General features: G+C 36.7%; 1 protein-coding gene across 3 annotated transcripts in view; it reads right to left on the reverse strand.

The window, feature by feature from the left end:
- The window catches only part of RALGPS2 (Ral GEF with PH domain and SH3 binding motif 2), a 163,059-nt gene that overhangs the window by 84,154 nt on the left and 63,736 nt on the right, over positions 1-15,169 (reverse strand). For 2 of the 3 annotated variants that reach the window (XM_032317207.1, XM_032317206.1), the window contains exons 6-7: positions 14,319-14,408; positions 8,117-8,209 (exon numbers count right to left, since the gene is read on the reverse strand). In XM_032317207.1, coding sequence (XP_032173098.1) covers positions 8,117-8,209; positions 14,319-14,408 — 183 coding nt within the window. The remainder of the gene's footprint in view (positions 1-8,116; positions 8,210-14,318; positions 14,409-15,169) is intronic. The other variant, XM_032317209.1, reaches the window with a different exon arrangement.

Consider the following 15,169-nt stretch of genomic DNA (forward strand, 5'->3'; position numbering starts at 1 on the left):
ATGGTCTAGTGTGTATAAAAAGGGAGTGCCTAGTTGGCTCAGTTGGTTAAGCACCTGCCTTGGGCTCAGGTCATAAGGTCCCGGGATGAAGCCCTGCATCCAGCTCCCTGCTCAGTGGGGAGTCTGCTTTTCCTTCTCCCTCTGCCCCTCCCCCCTGCTCATGCTCTCTCTTGCTCTCTCTCTCAAATAAATAAAATCTTTTTTTTTCCAAATCAATAAAATCTAAAAAAAAATACGTATAAAAATAACTTATATTTGGAATTTTCATAATAATCGATAGCCAGATTAAAAGGATTCAATCTGGTGTGGGACCATAGAGCCTTCTTTCAGGAAGACTATAGGAAAAGCATGGACAAAAGAATTAATTAGATGTTAAAATAAGGTGTTTGCAATGGTATCTCAGAAACTCGTCCAATGCCCCCAAAGCTATTATCTACGAAGTCCTGATTTTTTTTTCTGCTTTTCAAATCTTTTTCTGACATTACTAATGTTATCCCTACAATTTACTTCACTATACTCTTCCCACCAAAAAAGGGGAAAACAAAGTGGTTCTCAACTGCATGTTTTAGGTACTACACTCTTCCTCTGGCGAGGAGCATGACAACCAGGGGGCAAAGCTCTTCACATGTTCACTGATGCATGAATGTGGGAACTTCAAAATGTTCTTGGCCAGATCTCTACACCATGTTACCATAAGAAATCCACTTTGGGGAAAATGGATGAACCCCTATTCATGTCAGTCACCATAAAAAAATATAAGATTCCCAGATCACCTCTCATCACCTTGATTTGTATCCCTATACATATGTACAAATGTGTTCATTTGCATAAATAATTTATCTTGAACCTTGGATGCAGGTTAATTATAACCTTCTGTTCATGACACTCAATTATCATTAGTCTCTGATATGGCTTTCCTGTTAAATTCATTTATTCTTAAATTTCCTAACAAACACATATGCATCTATTTTCCTAAGAACCATACACCAATAACACATCTACATATGTGCTCCTTCCATATCTAAATCCCTTGACTTTTTTTTTTTTTTTAAAGATTTTCTTTATTGAGAGAGAGCACAAGCAGGGGTAGGGAGAACCCCATGTGGGGCTCAATCAGGACCTCGAGATCACAACCTGAGCCAAAGGCAGATGCTCACCCAACTGAGCCACCCAGGCACTCCCCTTAACTCTAAGTATCCAATAATCTCCTTCCTAAATTTTGCCTATCATTCTCTTAAATTTTATTTGATTTTTGACTGAACAATATCATGCTATTTTTAATCTTTGGATTTACTTATTCAATGTTCTGACACTGAAGTTCCACCAATAATGTTACATGTGGCTGTAGTTCACTCATTTTCACCGCTTCCCTATATATATCTTCTTCTCTGAAGTACTATCATTTTCTATTTTTCTTTTTTATTTTTCTTTTTAAGAGATTTCTTTATATATATATATATTCCAGATATAAATTCTTGATCAGTTACAACTGCTTCACATTATTTTCCCCCATTCTGGGGCTGCTTTTCATATTTTTTAATATCCTTTGATGAAGGATATTTTAAAATATCCTTTGATGAAGAGAATTCTTCCTTTAATGTGGTAAAAATTTTTCATCTTTTCTTTCACTGTTTGAGGTTTTTGTATCTTATCTGAAACACCTTTACAGATTCCAAGATAGAATCTATTCATACCAAGCCAGAGAGATATTAAGCTATTTTTCTCTTCTAAAAGCTTCCACATTTTTCATTCCACATGTAAGGCTTTAACTCATCTAACAAAGACTTTAATTTTTCCCCCAAACTAATAATCAATTTCCTGGCTCCAATTAACAAACAGACCCTCATTTCTCACTGATTTATAATGCCATCACTATCATATATCAGAATTCTATAAAAGCAATTATCTATTTTGGGGTTCTTTCTTCTGTTCCACTGGTTGACATGTCTATACCTGTACATTATCAAAATAATACATCTTGCTATCTATTAGGGCTGTGTCAAAGTCTTCAACCCCATTTTCTCCTTCAGAAATAAATTGGCTATCCTGACCCTTTACATTTCCATGTAAATTTTATAAGCAATCTTGTCCTGGAAGGGGACTTTGATTCAAGGTGCAAGTATCTCTACATACATTTGGGGGAAACTGGCATCTTTAAGATTTCCTATCCATGACTAAGGGATATTGTTCCATCTATTTAGTTCTTCTTTAATAACTTCCTGTGAAGTTTTATAGTTTTCTGCATATACATCTTACATATATTTAAGGGCTGATACTATAAATACATGGCAAAGAAAAAAGAACCCAGCCCTCAGCCTTGGAAAAACAAACCTGTAAGGAAGAAGCTGATCAGCTAGATCACCTGTCATGGTCTACTCTGGACCAACCATTCTGGGGATGACTGAGCAATGTTCCATGGACTATACATGGTCAAGATTTAAACCAAAGGTGAATTATTCTGAGATCGCTATTTGAAAAAATGTCTTGCATATATTATCCCATATATTGTTTGCTATTGTGTTACTTTTTTTTTTTTTGAAGATTTTATTTATTTATTTGAGAGACAGAGATCACCAAGTAGGCAGAGAAGCAGGCAGAGAGAGAGGAGGAAGCAGGCTCACCACTGAGCAGAGAGCCCGATGCAGGCCTCGATGCGGGGCTCGATCCCAGGACCCCGGGATCATAACCTGAGCCGAAAGCTCAGGCTTTAACCCACTGAGCCACCCAGGCACCCCTGCTATTGTGTTTCTTTTACTGATACTGTAAAAGGTGTCCTTTCAAGTGGTATTTTCAAATTGTTTCAAATACAACTGGTTTTGTATACTGTTTGTATATTCAGTTACTGTAATAAACTGTTTTTTTTTTTAAATTGTGGTAAAATATACATAACATTCACCATTTTAACCATTTTCAAGTGTACACTTTAGTGGCATTAAGTACATTCACCTTATCAACCAACCATCACCACCAACCATGCATGGTCAGAACTCTTTTTATCTTCTCAAACTGAAATTCCACATCCACTGGACAATAACTCCCATTTCTTTCTCCTTTGGGCCCCTAGCAACCATCTTCTACATTCTGTCTCTATGAATCTGACTATTCTTGGTACCTGGTATATACAGAATCAGACAGTAGCTGTCCTTTTATGTCTGGCTCATTTCTCTTAGTGTAATGTCTTTAAGATTCATGCATGGTGTGACGTGTCAGAATTCCATTCCTTTTTAATGCTAAATAATATTCCATTCTATGGGTATGCATTGTGTATATCTATTCATCTGCTGATGGATGTTTAGGCCATTTACACCTTTCCAACTGGACCTCCTGGGTCTCACGGTCCATCCTCTGCAAAAGCTCCATTCTTAATCTTTTCTTTAAGCACTTTTCCTTCTTTTGTAACATGAGCCTAGATTTGAGTTGGGTGCAATCCTGGCTCCTTGCTCTTCACAATTTTCTCCCAACATCCTCCAGCTTCTACTAAGTTCAAGCACTAGATCAGTGCTGTCTGATCAAATTTTGTAATGAAAATGATCTCTGTCTGTGCTGCCCAATACAATGACCACTAGCCACCTGACTACTGAGTACTGGCAACATGGCTAGTATGAATGAGGAACTAAATTTTAAATTTAATGATCTAAATACCCACATGTGGCTAATGGCTACCATACTGGACAGACAGCACTAGATTATAACACTTATGTTTCTGTCATCAATAGAGATACTAATCATGTTCCTCATTGTATCTTAAAGGTGTTAGTAGTTGGAGAAAGAGTCCACGAACCACCATGATTTCCGTATTTTGGTGACTGTAATTTTCACATAGATGATACTCTTACTACATGGTATCTAAGTTCCTTGACTTCACTTCCCTTCAATGATCCTACCTTCTACCACTCTGTCTCTACTCCCTTGGTTATCCTGAATCCAAAGAGAACTGACTGCACCAGACTTTCCAATCCAGTTACCAATGCTACTTTTTCACTCTTCCTTCTCTCTTTTACTGGGTTTCAATTCCTTACCTTACTAAAACAACTTTGTACATTTACCCACTTTCTCTCTTGTGCTATCCCTGACCCCAATACGGAATAAACAGTCCCTGAAAAATTCCAACACTGGTTAAATACAATTCTCATCACTATTCCAGACTTAATGCTGAACACCTGAACCTGACTGGAGAATACATGACTTCGCTGACTGGTTTCACCTTTAATTTATGACCAAAAATCTCAATCATAAGGCCTACCATACCAAACCCACCCTATTTCCCTAGTTAATTCATTCTCACACTCTTCTAATAAGATGACTTTCATCTGTTCTTCTTTCTTCAAACCTCTAACACCTCTCCCCGACCACTCTCAATCAGTGACTCTGCTTTACATGTCTTAAGAAACAAGTATCAGAGGAATTTCTATAGAATCTCACCACCACAGCTACCAACTTACCTGCATGTGTAACCAAATGCATTCCCTTCTCTCCTGTTAAAATGGATAAACTGTTTCTGCTCCACTCCAGAACCAGATCAATTCCCTCCTGCCTGATTAAGGATATTGCTAGAGTAACTTCTTGCTCTCCTACCATTTTTCTATTAGGTCACTGCATCAGCATACAAACATACTATCATGGACCTCATTGCCAAAAACAAAACAAAATTTGGTCTTACATCCCCCTCTAGCTGTCAGATTTCTCTGCAGCACCTCAACCCTGCCCTTTACAACAAAATTCCTCAAATGCATTTTCTTTATTTGCTATCTCGTATTTTTCTCCACATTCTCTCAAATCCAATCAGTTTTTGGTCCACCACTATACTGAAACCACTCTTGGCAAGGTTGCCGATCCTCTTCAACTACCCATATCCAGTGCTCATGTCAAGGTTCTCACCTAATTCAACTTACTAGCAGCATATGACATGGGGGATCACTTTTTTTTTTTTTTAAGAATTTACTTACTTATCTGACAGAGAGAGAAAGAGGGAGCAGCAGGCAGAAGGAGAGGGAGAAGCAGGCTAGCCGAGCACGAAGGCTAATGTGGGGCTTGATCCCAGGACCCTGGGATAATGACCTGAGCTGAAGGCAGACGTTTAATGACTGAGCCACCCAGGCTCCCCATGATCACTCTTCCTTGAAAACAGTTTCATTACCTGACTGTGGAAAACTCCCACTGTAATATTTCCTTTGCTGAGTCCTCATTTTTCCAATCTAAATCTTGGGAGGCTTCCAGGGCTCTTCATCTGTACTTATAATTCAGGTGATCCTCTGGCCTCATGTTTTAAATAATACCATTATGCTGATGATCAAAAAAATGTACCTCTAGCCCTAACTCCTCCCTTAAACTTGTACACCTGACTCTGACCTTACAGTTGCACATGGATATTTATCAGCCAACTCAAACTTGGTATGTGTAAGAAGAGAACCTCCCTGCCCCACCACCAACACACTCCTTCCCTATACCCCCAGAATATCAGTAAACAGCATCTCCATTGTTTGATTTGATGCGACCTCTCTGGACTCACTCATCTCTTACCATCAACTACCCCATAGCTTACTCCATTCTCTCAACACTGACTGCCCTGCTATTCTTTGAATGTCATCAGGGCCTTTGTACTGGCTATCACGTCTGCTTGAAATTTTCTTCTCCCAGATTTCCACACAAATGGTTCTCTCAGTTCTTCCAGCTCTCGAGGCAACTGTCATGGAACAGAGACTCTCTTACCACATACAATTAGCCCTTGAACAATATGGATCTGAACTCCGGGGGTCCACTTATACGTGAATTTTTTTACAGTGGAGTACTGTAAATACATATTCTCTTCCTTATGATTTTCTTCATAACATTTTCTTTTCTCTAACTTACTTTATTGTAAGAATACAGGTTATGATGCATATAACACAAAAAATACATGTTCATCGACTCTGTTATAGGTAAGACTTCCAAGTCAACAGCTAGCTATAGTCTGGAAGGAGTCAAAAGTTTTATGTGGATTTTTGATTGTGCAGGGGGTTTGGCATCCCTAATCCCTGCATTGTTCAAGGGTTGATTGTCCTAAATAAAATACTTCCCTATTTTCTCTTCTATCCCATTAAATCCACTTTATTTTTCTTCAGAGCATTCATCACTATTTAAAATATCATTACAAAAAATAAAAAAATAAAATATCATTACTTTTTTACAGTTTATTTTTTCTCAGTAGAATGTTAGCTGCATAAGAGTAGGACTTTATCTGAACCACTTACTGCTTTATGCCAAGAAATCAGTGGCTGGTACAGTATAGACTATTTTAAAATTTACTATAAACACCAAAAATTTTATTCAGATTAATAATGAACGGTTAATGAATGAAAAATTCTTTTTCATGCAAATATATGAGAGAGACAACAAAAATATGTTCAAGAAAGTAAAAATTAACTTGAGGGAAATGTATCTCATTACTAAGCCCCAATATAAATCAGAGTATAATTCTTTACCCTAAAACTCCAAAGATGGAAATCATTACTGTGTATTTTTATTTCCAGTCACCAATGAAATTCAAGTTTTAAGAAAAGAGAGTAAGGTCATCTTATTAGTAAGAATTTTTTAAAAAGATGTTATTTATTTATTTGACAGAGACACAGTGAGAGAGGGAACACAAGCAGGGGGAGCGGGAGAGGGAGAAGCAGGCTTCCCACTGAGCAGGGAGCCTGATGCAGGGGTCGATCCCAGGACCCCGGGATCATGACCTGAGCCTAAGGCAGACAACCAACAACTGAACAACTTTTAAAGTAAGAAAACCTTCACCCAGGTGCTTCTAAAACACAAACAGAATATAAAGAGGATCAGATGCTCTTCAATATAATGTCTTTCCAATAAAGAAAACCACCCTGGTTTTCATGAGAAACATCTATCTCTTCAGATACTATGAAAAGTAAAAGCAACACTAGGCTAATTAAAAATGGTTACACTTTAGTTAGAAAAAAAGTTTGGGGCACCTGGGTGGCTTGGGGGTTAAGCCCCGCCTTCAGCTCAGGTCATGATCTCAGGGTCCTGGGATCAAGCCCAGCATCAGGCTCTCTGCTCAGCAGGGAGCCTGCTTCGCCCTCTCTTTCTGCCTGCCTCTCTGCCTACTTGTGATCTCTCTCTCTCTGTGTGTCAAATAAATAAATAAATAAATAAATAAATAAAATCTTTAAAAAAATTCTTATTACTAAAAGACACACACAAATGATCTGAAGCTTGAGAATTCTATCCTATTAGTAAAGAGCTCTTCAAATATGCTATGCCCTTGCTTATTAATATACTCCAGCATTTTCAACCTTCACTGTCAAATAAATAAATCTTAAAAAAGAAAAGTTTTTAGTAGTCATCTCTTTATCACAGGACCCCAAGAATACAGTAACCCTTTGTATAAAATATAATAAACAAAATCATTACTCCTTAACACCAAAGAATACCATTAAGAACAGATTTAATTGGATCTCAAATTTTACTTATATAAAATCTAAATAAAAAATACCTAAAGCTCAAGGCCAATACAATGTCACTCAAATATGAAAGTACACAGATTTGCAGAAGTCAAAATTCACACCCCGACCTTATTAAAGTGATAGAACCAAATACAATTAACATGTATCAGAATGTGCAGCAACACTGCATAATCCCATGTTAGCTGTGAGATTTTTCATTATTCTTAAGTTTACTAAAAAAAAAAAAAATGAAAATCTAAATAGTAAATACTCCTTAAAAGTTGCAATTTAGATGTTCCTTGAATTTTCTAAAAGCTTAATCTTTGTAAGATTAAATGCAAAAATACTGCATTAAATGCAAAAAGAAAAATTATACTTTCCCATCAGTAAATATGAAATGCTATGTTGTTGAAAATGCAGATTCTACAAAAATGATTTACTAAATGGCAAAAAGCAAGCACCAAGCTATACTTTACCCAAAATTACCTGACAAGCCTACTGTAACACTTAAAAGAAGAAAATGCCAGCTTTAAAAAAAAAAAAAAAAAAAAGAGTATAAACTAATTTAAAGATCCTTATCTATTTTAATATTAACCTTACTAAGAACTACAGAAGAAATAAATACATCTTTATTTCTAACAGGAAGTCTAGCCCTTTCATTAACTAAGAAGATGACTTACCGCCCATGTTTTAGTCAACCTGAAGATTGGGGCACTCTGTAAGCCAGAAACCACCGCCATAAGTGCATGAAGGTTATTCAGCTCATACAGCTTCTGAAATTTAAGAAAAAAGGGAGGAGAGAGGAGAAATAGTAAGGATAACTTTAGATTAACAAATAAAATCTAGGCAACTCGTAGTGTTCTAGTACTTCTTACTCACATCAGTGAAATTTGTCTCTGGAGTACCCATTATGTTTACAGTAAGTTGATTTTGGCCCACAACAGAACCTCCATGTTCTAACCTGGCATTGTCCCCAAGCTCTCGGAACAAATCTACCTCTGGTTCAATAATGTATTAAGAAAACCAGTATGAAGCTTACCCAGTATGATCATGCACCCCAGTTTCTAGTAAGGAGTCTCCTTCCTTATACTGAAATACTAAGCCTCCACCTTATGATCTCAGTTTCAAGAAAGGATCCTGATCCAGTTTCCTACTCTACCCTCATAATTCCAGGGTTATGGTTCAAACCTGCTTTCCACAGTCCTTATTTCCTGCTTCCTTCTGCCTGAATCCTCTGAACCTTTGTTCTTCAACTCTCCACTTGCTTCCCAATACTTGACCTTGCTTTTTTTAGTCTCCCTACAGAACTCCTCTCTAACATTAGGTTCTGACAGTTTGCCAAGAGAGCTGCTTGACATTTAATGCTATTTTCCCTAATTTCCTCATACTTCCACATACTTCCATCTTAATGGTCCTATCTGAAAAATCATTTAGAATGGTCCTTGCCCACCACCAAGAGACTCCAAAGCAAAAATGCCTGTTTTGAACATTAGTGCAAGGACGGGGAAGGGTTCTGTTTCTCTGGAGATCTCTGACCAATATATCACCTTAACTCAGGTCTCAAAGAATTCCCATAAAGTTTCAAGGAATATGAACTCAACAGACTCAATTTTTTTTAAAAATGGAAAACAAGGGGCGCCTGGGTGGCTCACTTGGTTAAGCATCTGCCTTCAGCTCAGGTCATGATCCCAGAGTCCTGGGATCAAGTCCCGCTTTGGGCTCCCCATCTCCCTCTCCTTCTGCCTGCCATTCTGCTACTTGCACTCTTCCTCTCTCTGTGTCAAATGAATATTTTTAAAAAATAAATAAAAATAAAAGCTTAAGCTTAAGAAAATTAAAAAATGGGAAATGAAAAAACATAAGAAATAAGAATTCACAAATGGAGAACATCAAGTATAGGCCTCAGTGAAATGAAGATTAAATGAAGATATTATCTAGAATGCAACATAAAAGTTTTTTTAAAAATGTGAAACAAAGAGACATGAAATGTAGAGAAAAAAGGCCAACATTTATCTAGTCAGAGATGCAGAAGATGATAAAAGGATTGGTAGAAACAGTATCTGAGAGATAATGGCAGATTATTCTCTCAGATTACTGAAAAGATGTTAGTTCTTAGGGTCAGGAAGCTCAAGGAATCCTAAGCAGAGTAAAGAACAAAAAGCAAGTACAAAAAACTCTAAGTCTAGAATCGTACTTTTTTAAAGATTTTATTTCCTTTTTTTTGGAGAGAGAGCAGGAGCAGAGGGGAGAGGAAGAAGCAGGTACCCCACTGAGCAGGGAGCCCAATATAGGGCTCCCTGAGCTGAAGGCATACACTTAACTGACTGAGCCATACAGGCACCACTAGAATAGCCTTTTTTAAGAACAAGGAAACACAAAGAGACTTCTAGGTTAAATAAAATAAAGATCACTTTAACAAAGAATTTTTAAAAATGGTGTCAGATGCTCAACATCACTAATTATTAGGGAAATGCAAATCAAAGCCACAATGAGATATCCTCTCATACTGCTGATTGGCTAATATTTAAAAAAAAAAAAAAAAAGAAAAAACCTCAGAAAATAACAAGCACTGGCAAGTATGTTGGGGAAACACCGCTCATACACTGCTGGTGGGACTATAAACTGATGCAGCCACTATGGAAAGCACTGTGGAGGTTTCTCAAAGATTTAAAAACAGAACTACCATATGATCCAGCAATTCTGTTTGTGGGTTATTTACCCAAAGAAAATGAGAACACCAATTCAGAGAGATATATGCACCCCTATGTTCACTGCAGCCCTACTTACAATAGACAAGGTTCGGAAGCAACCGAGTACCCACTGATAGATAAACAGATAAAGAAGCTGTGGTATATATGATACAATGCAGTATTACTCAGCCATAAAAAAGAACGAAATCTTGCCATTTGTGATTATCTTGTTGGATCTAGATGGTATTATGCTAAGTGAAATAAATCAGACACAGAAAGACAAATACAGTATGACTTTACTTATATGTGGAATCTAAAAAACGATATAAATGAACAAACAAAACAGAAACAGATTTATAGAAAATAAGCTGTCGGTTATCAGAGGGAAGGGTTTGGGGGAATGGACAAAACAGGCAAAGGGGATTGAGAGGTACAAACTTCCAGTCCTAAAATAAGTACATCATGGGAATGTGATGTACAATATAGGAAATATTGTAAAAATTATTGTAATAATTTTGTATGGTAGCTAGACTTATCATTAAGATAATTTCATAATGGGGTGCCTGGGTGGCTCAGTGGGTTAAGCCGCTGCCTTCGCCTCAGGTCATGATCTCAGCATCCTGGGATCGAGTCCCGCATCAAGCTCTCTGCTCAGCAGGGAGCCTGCTTCCCCCTCTCTCTCTCTCTGCCTGCCTCTCCATTTATTCTCTGTCAAATAAATAAAATGTTAAAAAAAAAAAGATAATTTCATAATGTATAAAAACACTGATTCACTATTATGCACACCTGAAACAGGATACTGTATGTCAATTACACATCAATAAAAAAATGGTGCCAGAATTATTCAAATGAAAAATACAAACAGTAATCCATAATTCATACTTACATAAGAAATTTATTCCACATGGAGTAAATACTCAAGTACAAAAATCAAAGCTATAAAACTTTAAGTTATATATGCTTAAGTAAGACCATGAAAATTAAAGATCAGTAAGTTTGACTACTAAACTTAAGAATACCTATATCAAAACATAACATGAAAAATGATGACAAGTTACAAACAGCATGATACATATGAAAACACATAACAGAGAACTAGCATCTAGATTTAAATTAAAAAAAAAAAAAACTCCTACAAAAATCAATAAATAAGAGAAAACTGTTCAAAGATCTTGAACAGACATTTCAAGAGAGAAAACCTAAATGACCAACAGAGAAAATACTGTTCAATCTCATCACGTTCAATGAAGGTTATTTGTCTGTCATTTCTTTGAAGGTTATTTGTCTGTCATTTCTTTAAAGGTAATTTATCTGTTCTCTCTGTATTTCTAGGGCTTCAATGCTCACATGAGCACCAAGAGACTCCCACAAGAAAGCTTTACAGCAGCAGTGTTTATAACAACAAAAACCTGAAACTATCCAAGCTAGAGTATGCTGAAGAATTTGTGGTATATGCAAACAAGAGAGCACTCTACAACAGAGATATACCCCAAACCATGCAGTAACAGTGCTTAGTAAAAAAAAAACAAAAACAAAAACAAAAAAAAAACCACGTTTTTGGGGGCCTGGGTGGCTCAGTGAGTTAAGCCTCTGCCTTCCATCAGGTCATGATCTCAGAGTCCTGGGATGAAGACCCACATCAGGCTCTCTGCTTGGCAGGGAGCCTGCTTCCCTCCCTCTTTCTCTCTCTCTCTCTCTCTCTGCCTACCTCTCTGCCTACTTGTGATCTCCATCTGTCAAATAAATAAATAAAATCTTTAAAACAAAACAAAAACCAATTTTTAAAAGTATAAATGTAATTTGGAAATAATTTAAATAACACTGAAAGACATATATAACAATATGAGATTCAGGAACACACACACACACATATATATAAACCTATCAAAGAAAAGCAAACAACGTTGTGGGCAGTAGTTCCTTTTGTAGTGGGAGGGTAGGGATCACCTATGAGAAGACCTATGGGAATTCAAAGAGGGCAGTAAATACATGGACATCCACCTTACCACTCTTTTGCTACTTTTTTTTTTTTTTAAGATTTTATTTATTTATTTGACAGAGAGAAATCACAAGTAGACGGAGAGGCAGGCAGAGAGAGAGAGAGGGAAGCAGGCTCCCTGCTGAGCAGAGAGCCTGATGCGGGACTCGATCCCAGGACCCTGAGATCATGACCTGAGCCGAAGGCAGCGGCTTAACCCACTGAGCCACCCAGGCGCCCTCTTTTGCTACTTTTTTTTTTTTTTTTTAAAGATAGATTTATTTATTTATTTATTTATTTGACAGAGAGAGAGATCACAATTAGGCAGAGAGGCAGGCAGAGAGAGAGAGAGGAGGAAGCAGGCTCCCTGCTGAGCAGAGAGCCTGATGCGGGACTCGATCCGAGGACCCCGAGATCATGACCTGAGCCGAAGGCAGCGGCTTAACCCACTGAGCCACCCAGGCGCCCTCTTTTGCTACTTTTAATCTATTTATAAATATTTTGTGTGTCTCTGAGATCAGTTTTATTCATCAAACTCGATTAGACAATAGTACCCAGTTATTTAATCAAACATTAATCTGGGCATTGCTGTGGAGCAATTCTATAGATATAGTTTACATCTATAATCAGCTGATTTTAATTAAAAGAGATTACACTGATAATCTGGTAGGCTGCACCTAATCAGCTGAAACAGCTTAAAAGACAAAAACTAAGGTTTTCCAGAGAAGAAATTCTGCCTCAAGAATGCAGCTTCAACTCCAGCCCGAGTTTCTAGACTGTCCAACAGCCCTACAATCGATTTCACACTTGCCAGCCCCCTCCCACAACTACTGGAGCCAATTCCTTAATTTTCTTTATATATTTTATATATACATATACATATATACATATACACATATATATATATATATATATATATATATATCTCCATCCTCCCATTCTAGAGAACCCTGATACAATCTACTAAAAGAAGAAAAAGACCTGCCAGTTTTATACAGACTGAATACAGAAGGGAGGGAGGCAAAATTAGAGGGATTTTAAGAGATGGTGCATGACAAAAAAAGAGTATGAACTTACTAGGGCTTGGGACGAAAGCAACTACTGTCAAAAATAACTTAAAGTCTAAGAATCTGCGCTGGTACTAAATGATTACTTGATGAGGAGGCTAACAGGAAGACTGATAGGCAGAATTTGGTGGTTTTGAACAGAACATGTGAAGCACATACACAAAATTAAAACAAATTCAGACTCTGTGGAGAAAACAAGAGATGAATTTGTTAGCCAAAACTCCTTATTTATTTAACATATCACAGAGAGTGTTTTTTATAAATTTTATGACACTGCCATAAAATATATTTGGAAAGCTAGCTCTGCCACCTAGTGCCACAGAATGTTAGAATGTAATTGTTCCCAGGTGTTCAAGGAAAATATAAAAGTGTTACAACTCACAGCAATTACAATTTTACAATAATTATAATAATTTAAAACTGTAAAAATCGTATGCTCATTTTAGTCCACTTTCATTCAGACATAAAGTTATGTATTTACCACAAGAATGATGAAGAATGTGGCTATAATTTGCCACCTTTTAGTGAACTTAACATAAGTTTAGAGTTGTTGTGCATTTTAATAAAGTAATAGCATCCTCTTGTGAAATGGCCTGTTCACCCTCTTCTCTAAATTCTGACCATCCTTGAAGTCCATGTTCCTTTTTTCTTGCTGCATTTATTACCCATGCCCTACGACAACTACTCAACTAACATATTTGGTGAATATCTTCCTTATATTATTCTTTTATAAATAAGTCTTATCATTCTCTACAATGTTGGCAGTGATATATTTTAAAAGCAAATAACTGGTACGTGTTTTCCTATTTAATCCTGTAAGGCTTTCCCAATTACCTGCACAAGAGTCCAGTATTTTGTAACTATCCTACTTTACCATAATCTGATCTCTGCCAACTTATCCAGTCAAATAAATAATATAATCCAGCTACTCTGAGAGAGGGAGGAAAGATGTAAGAGGAAGGAGGAGAGGAAGAATAAAGAAAAGGCAAAGAATACAGACACCCAATTGAAAAAACTGACATACTAATCAATCAGGCCTTATTTTCCAGGGTCAATTAATAGTAAATAGGGTGTCACAGGCAAATATTCACTCACAAACAGTACTGAATGGCTGGACTCAAAAAATAAAAACACAAGTCTTTCTTACCTTAGCAGTTTTAATATAATGGCTCAAAACTTCTGCTCTAATTTTTAACGTCTGAGCATGAAGAATTTCTCTAACAACCCAAAAGCTTACCTGCAAATGAAAATGAAACATAGTTGAATGGCAAGACTCCTTACTCACTAGGATTCAATTAATGACAGGAACTACTTGATGAACTACCTATAGCTGGTTAAAAAACCATACTTGCTCTTTCCCAGCATACCACCAGGTTGGCTATATACCCAATCTTTGGATGTTGCATACAATTCATATGCATATGAGATATGTATGTGCACAGAGACAGATATATATGTATGTATGTACTTCCACACACAAAAAAACATCACTATGATTTTTCATTTGTAAAAGCAAACAACTTTTGAAGGAAAAGAGCTAATAGAAGAATGCAATAAAATTGGAGTGACAGAAGAAAAACACTATACCAATACATGTGATTTTGCCGTATTCTGAGACACTGTGGCAGAATTAGGTAAGCTTTAAGAGCAGACATTATAAAAAATGCTACTTACAGCATGCTTTTCCTGTGGCTGTGTAATCCCACATTGCCATTTATTTACATCAAGCATAACTGTGTGAAGGATCCCAAAATATCATAAAGAAAAGTGTATCCAAGTCATTCTAAAATTAAGATTGTATTTTAAAAAATCATGTAATGTTTTCTAATTCAATAAACTGTATTCACAATTTCTTTTAAAAATCATTAAAAATAAGGTGCCTCGTTAGCGCAGTAGGTAGCACGTCAGTCTCATAAAAATCATTAAAAATAATTCATCAGACAGTGTGGAGATTCCTCAAGAAATTAAAAATAGAACTTCCCTATGACCCTGCCATTG

This window comes from Mustela erminea, chromosome 17 (genome assembly GCF_009829155.1).
Source record: "Mustela erminea isolate mMusErm1 chromosome 17, mMusErm1.Pri, whole genome shotgun sequence".
Classification (NCBI taxonomy): domain Eukaryota; kingdom Metazoa; phylum Chordata; class Mammalia; order Carnivora; family Mustelidae; genus Mustela; species Mustela erminea.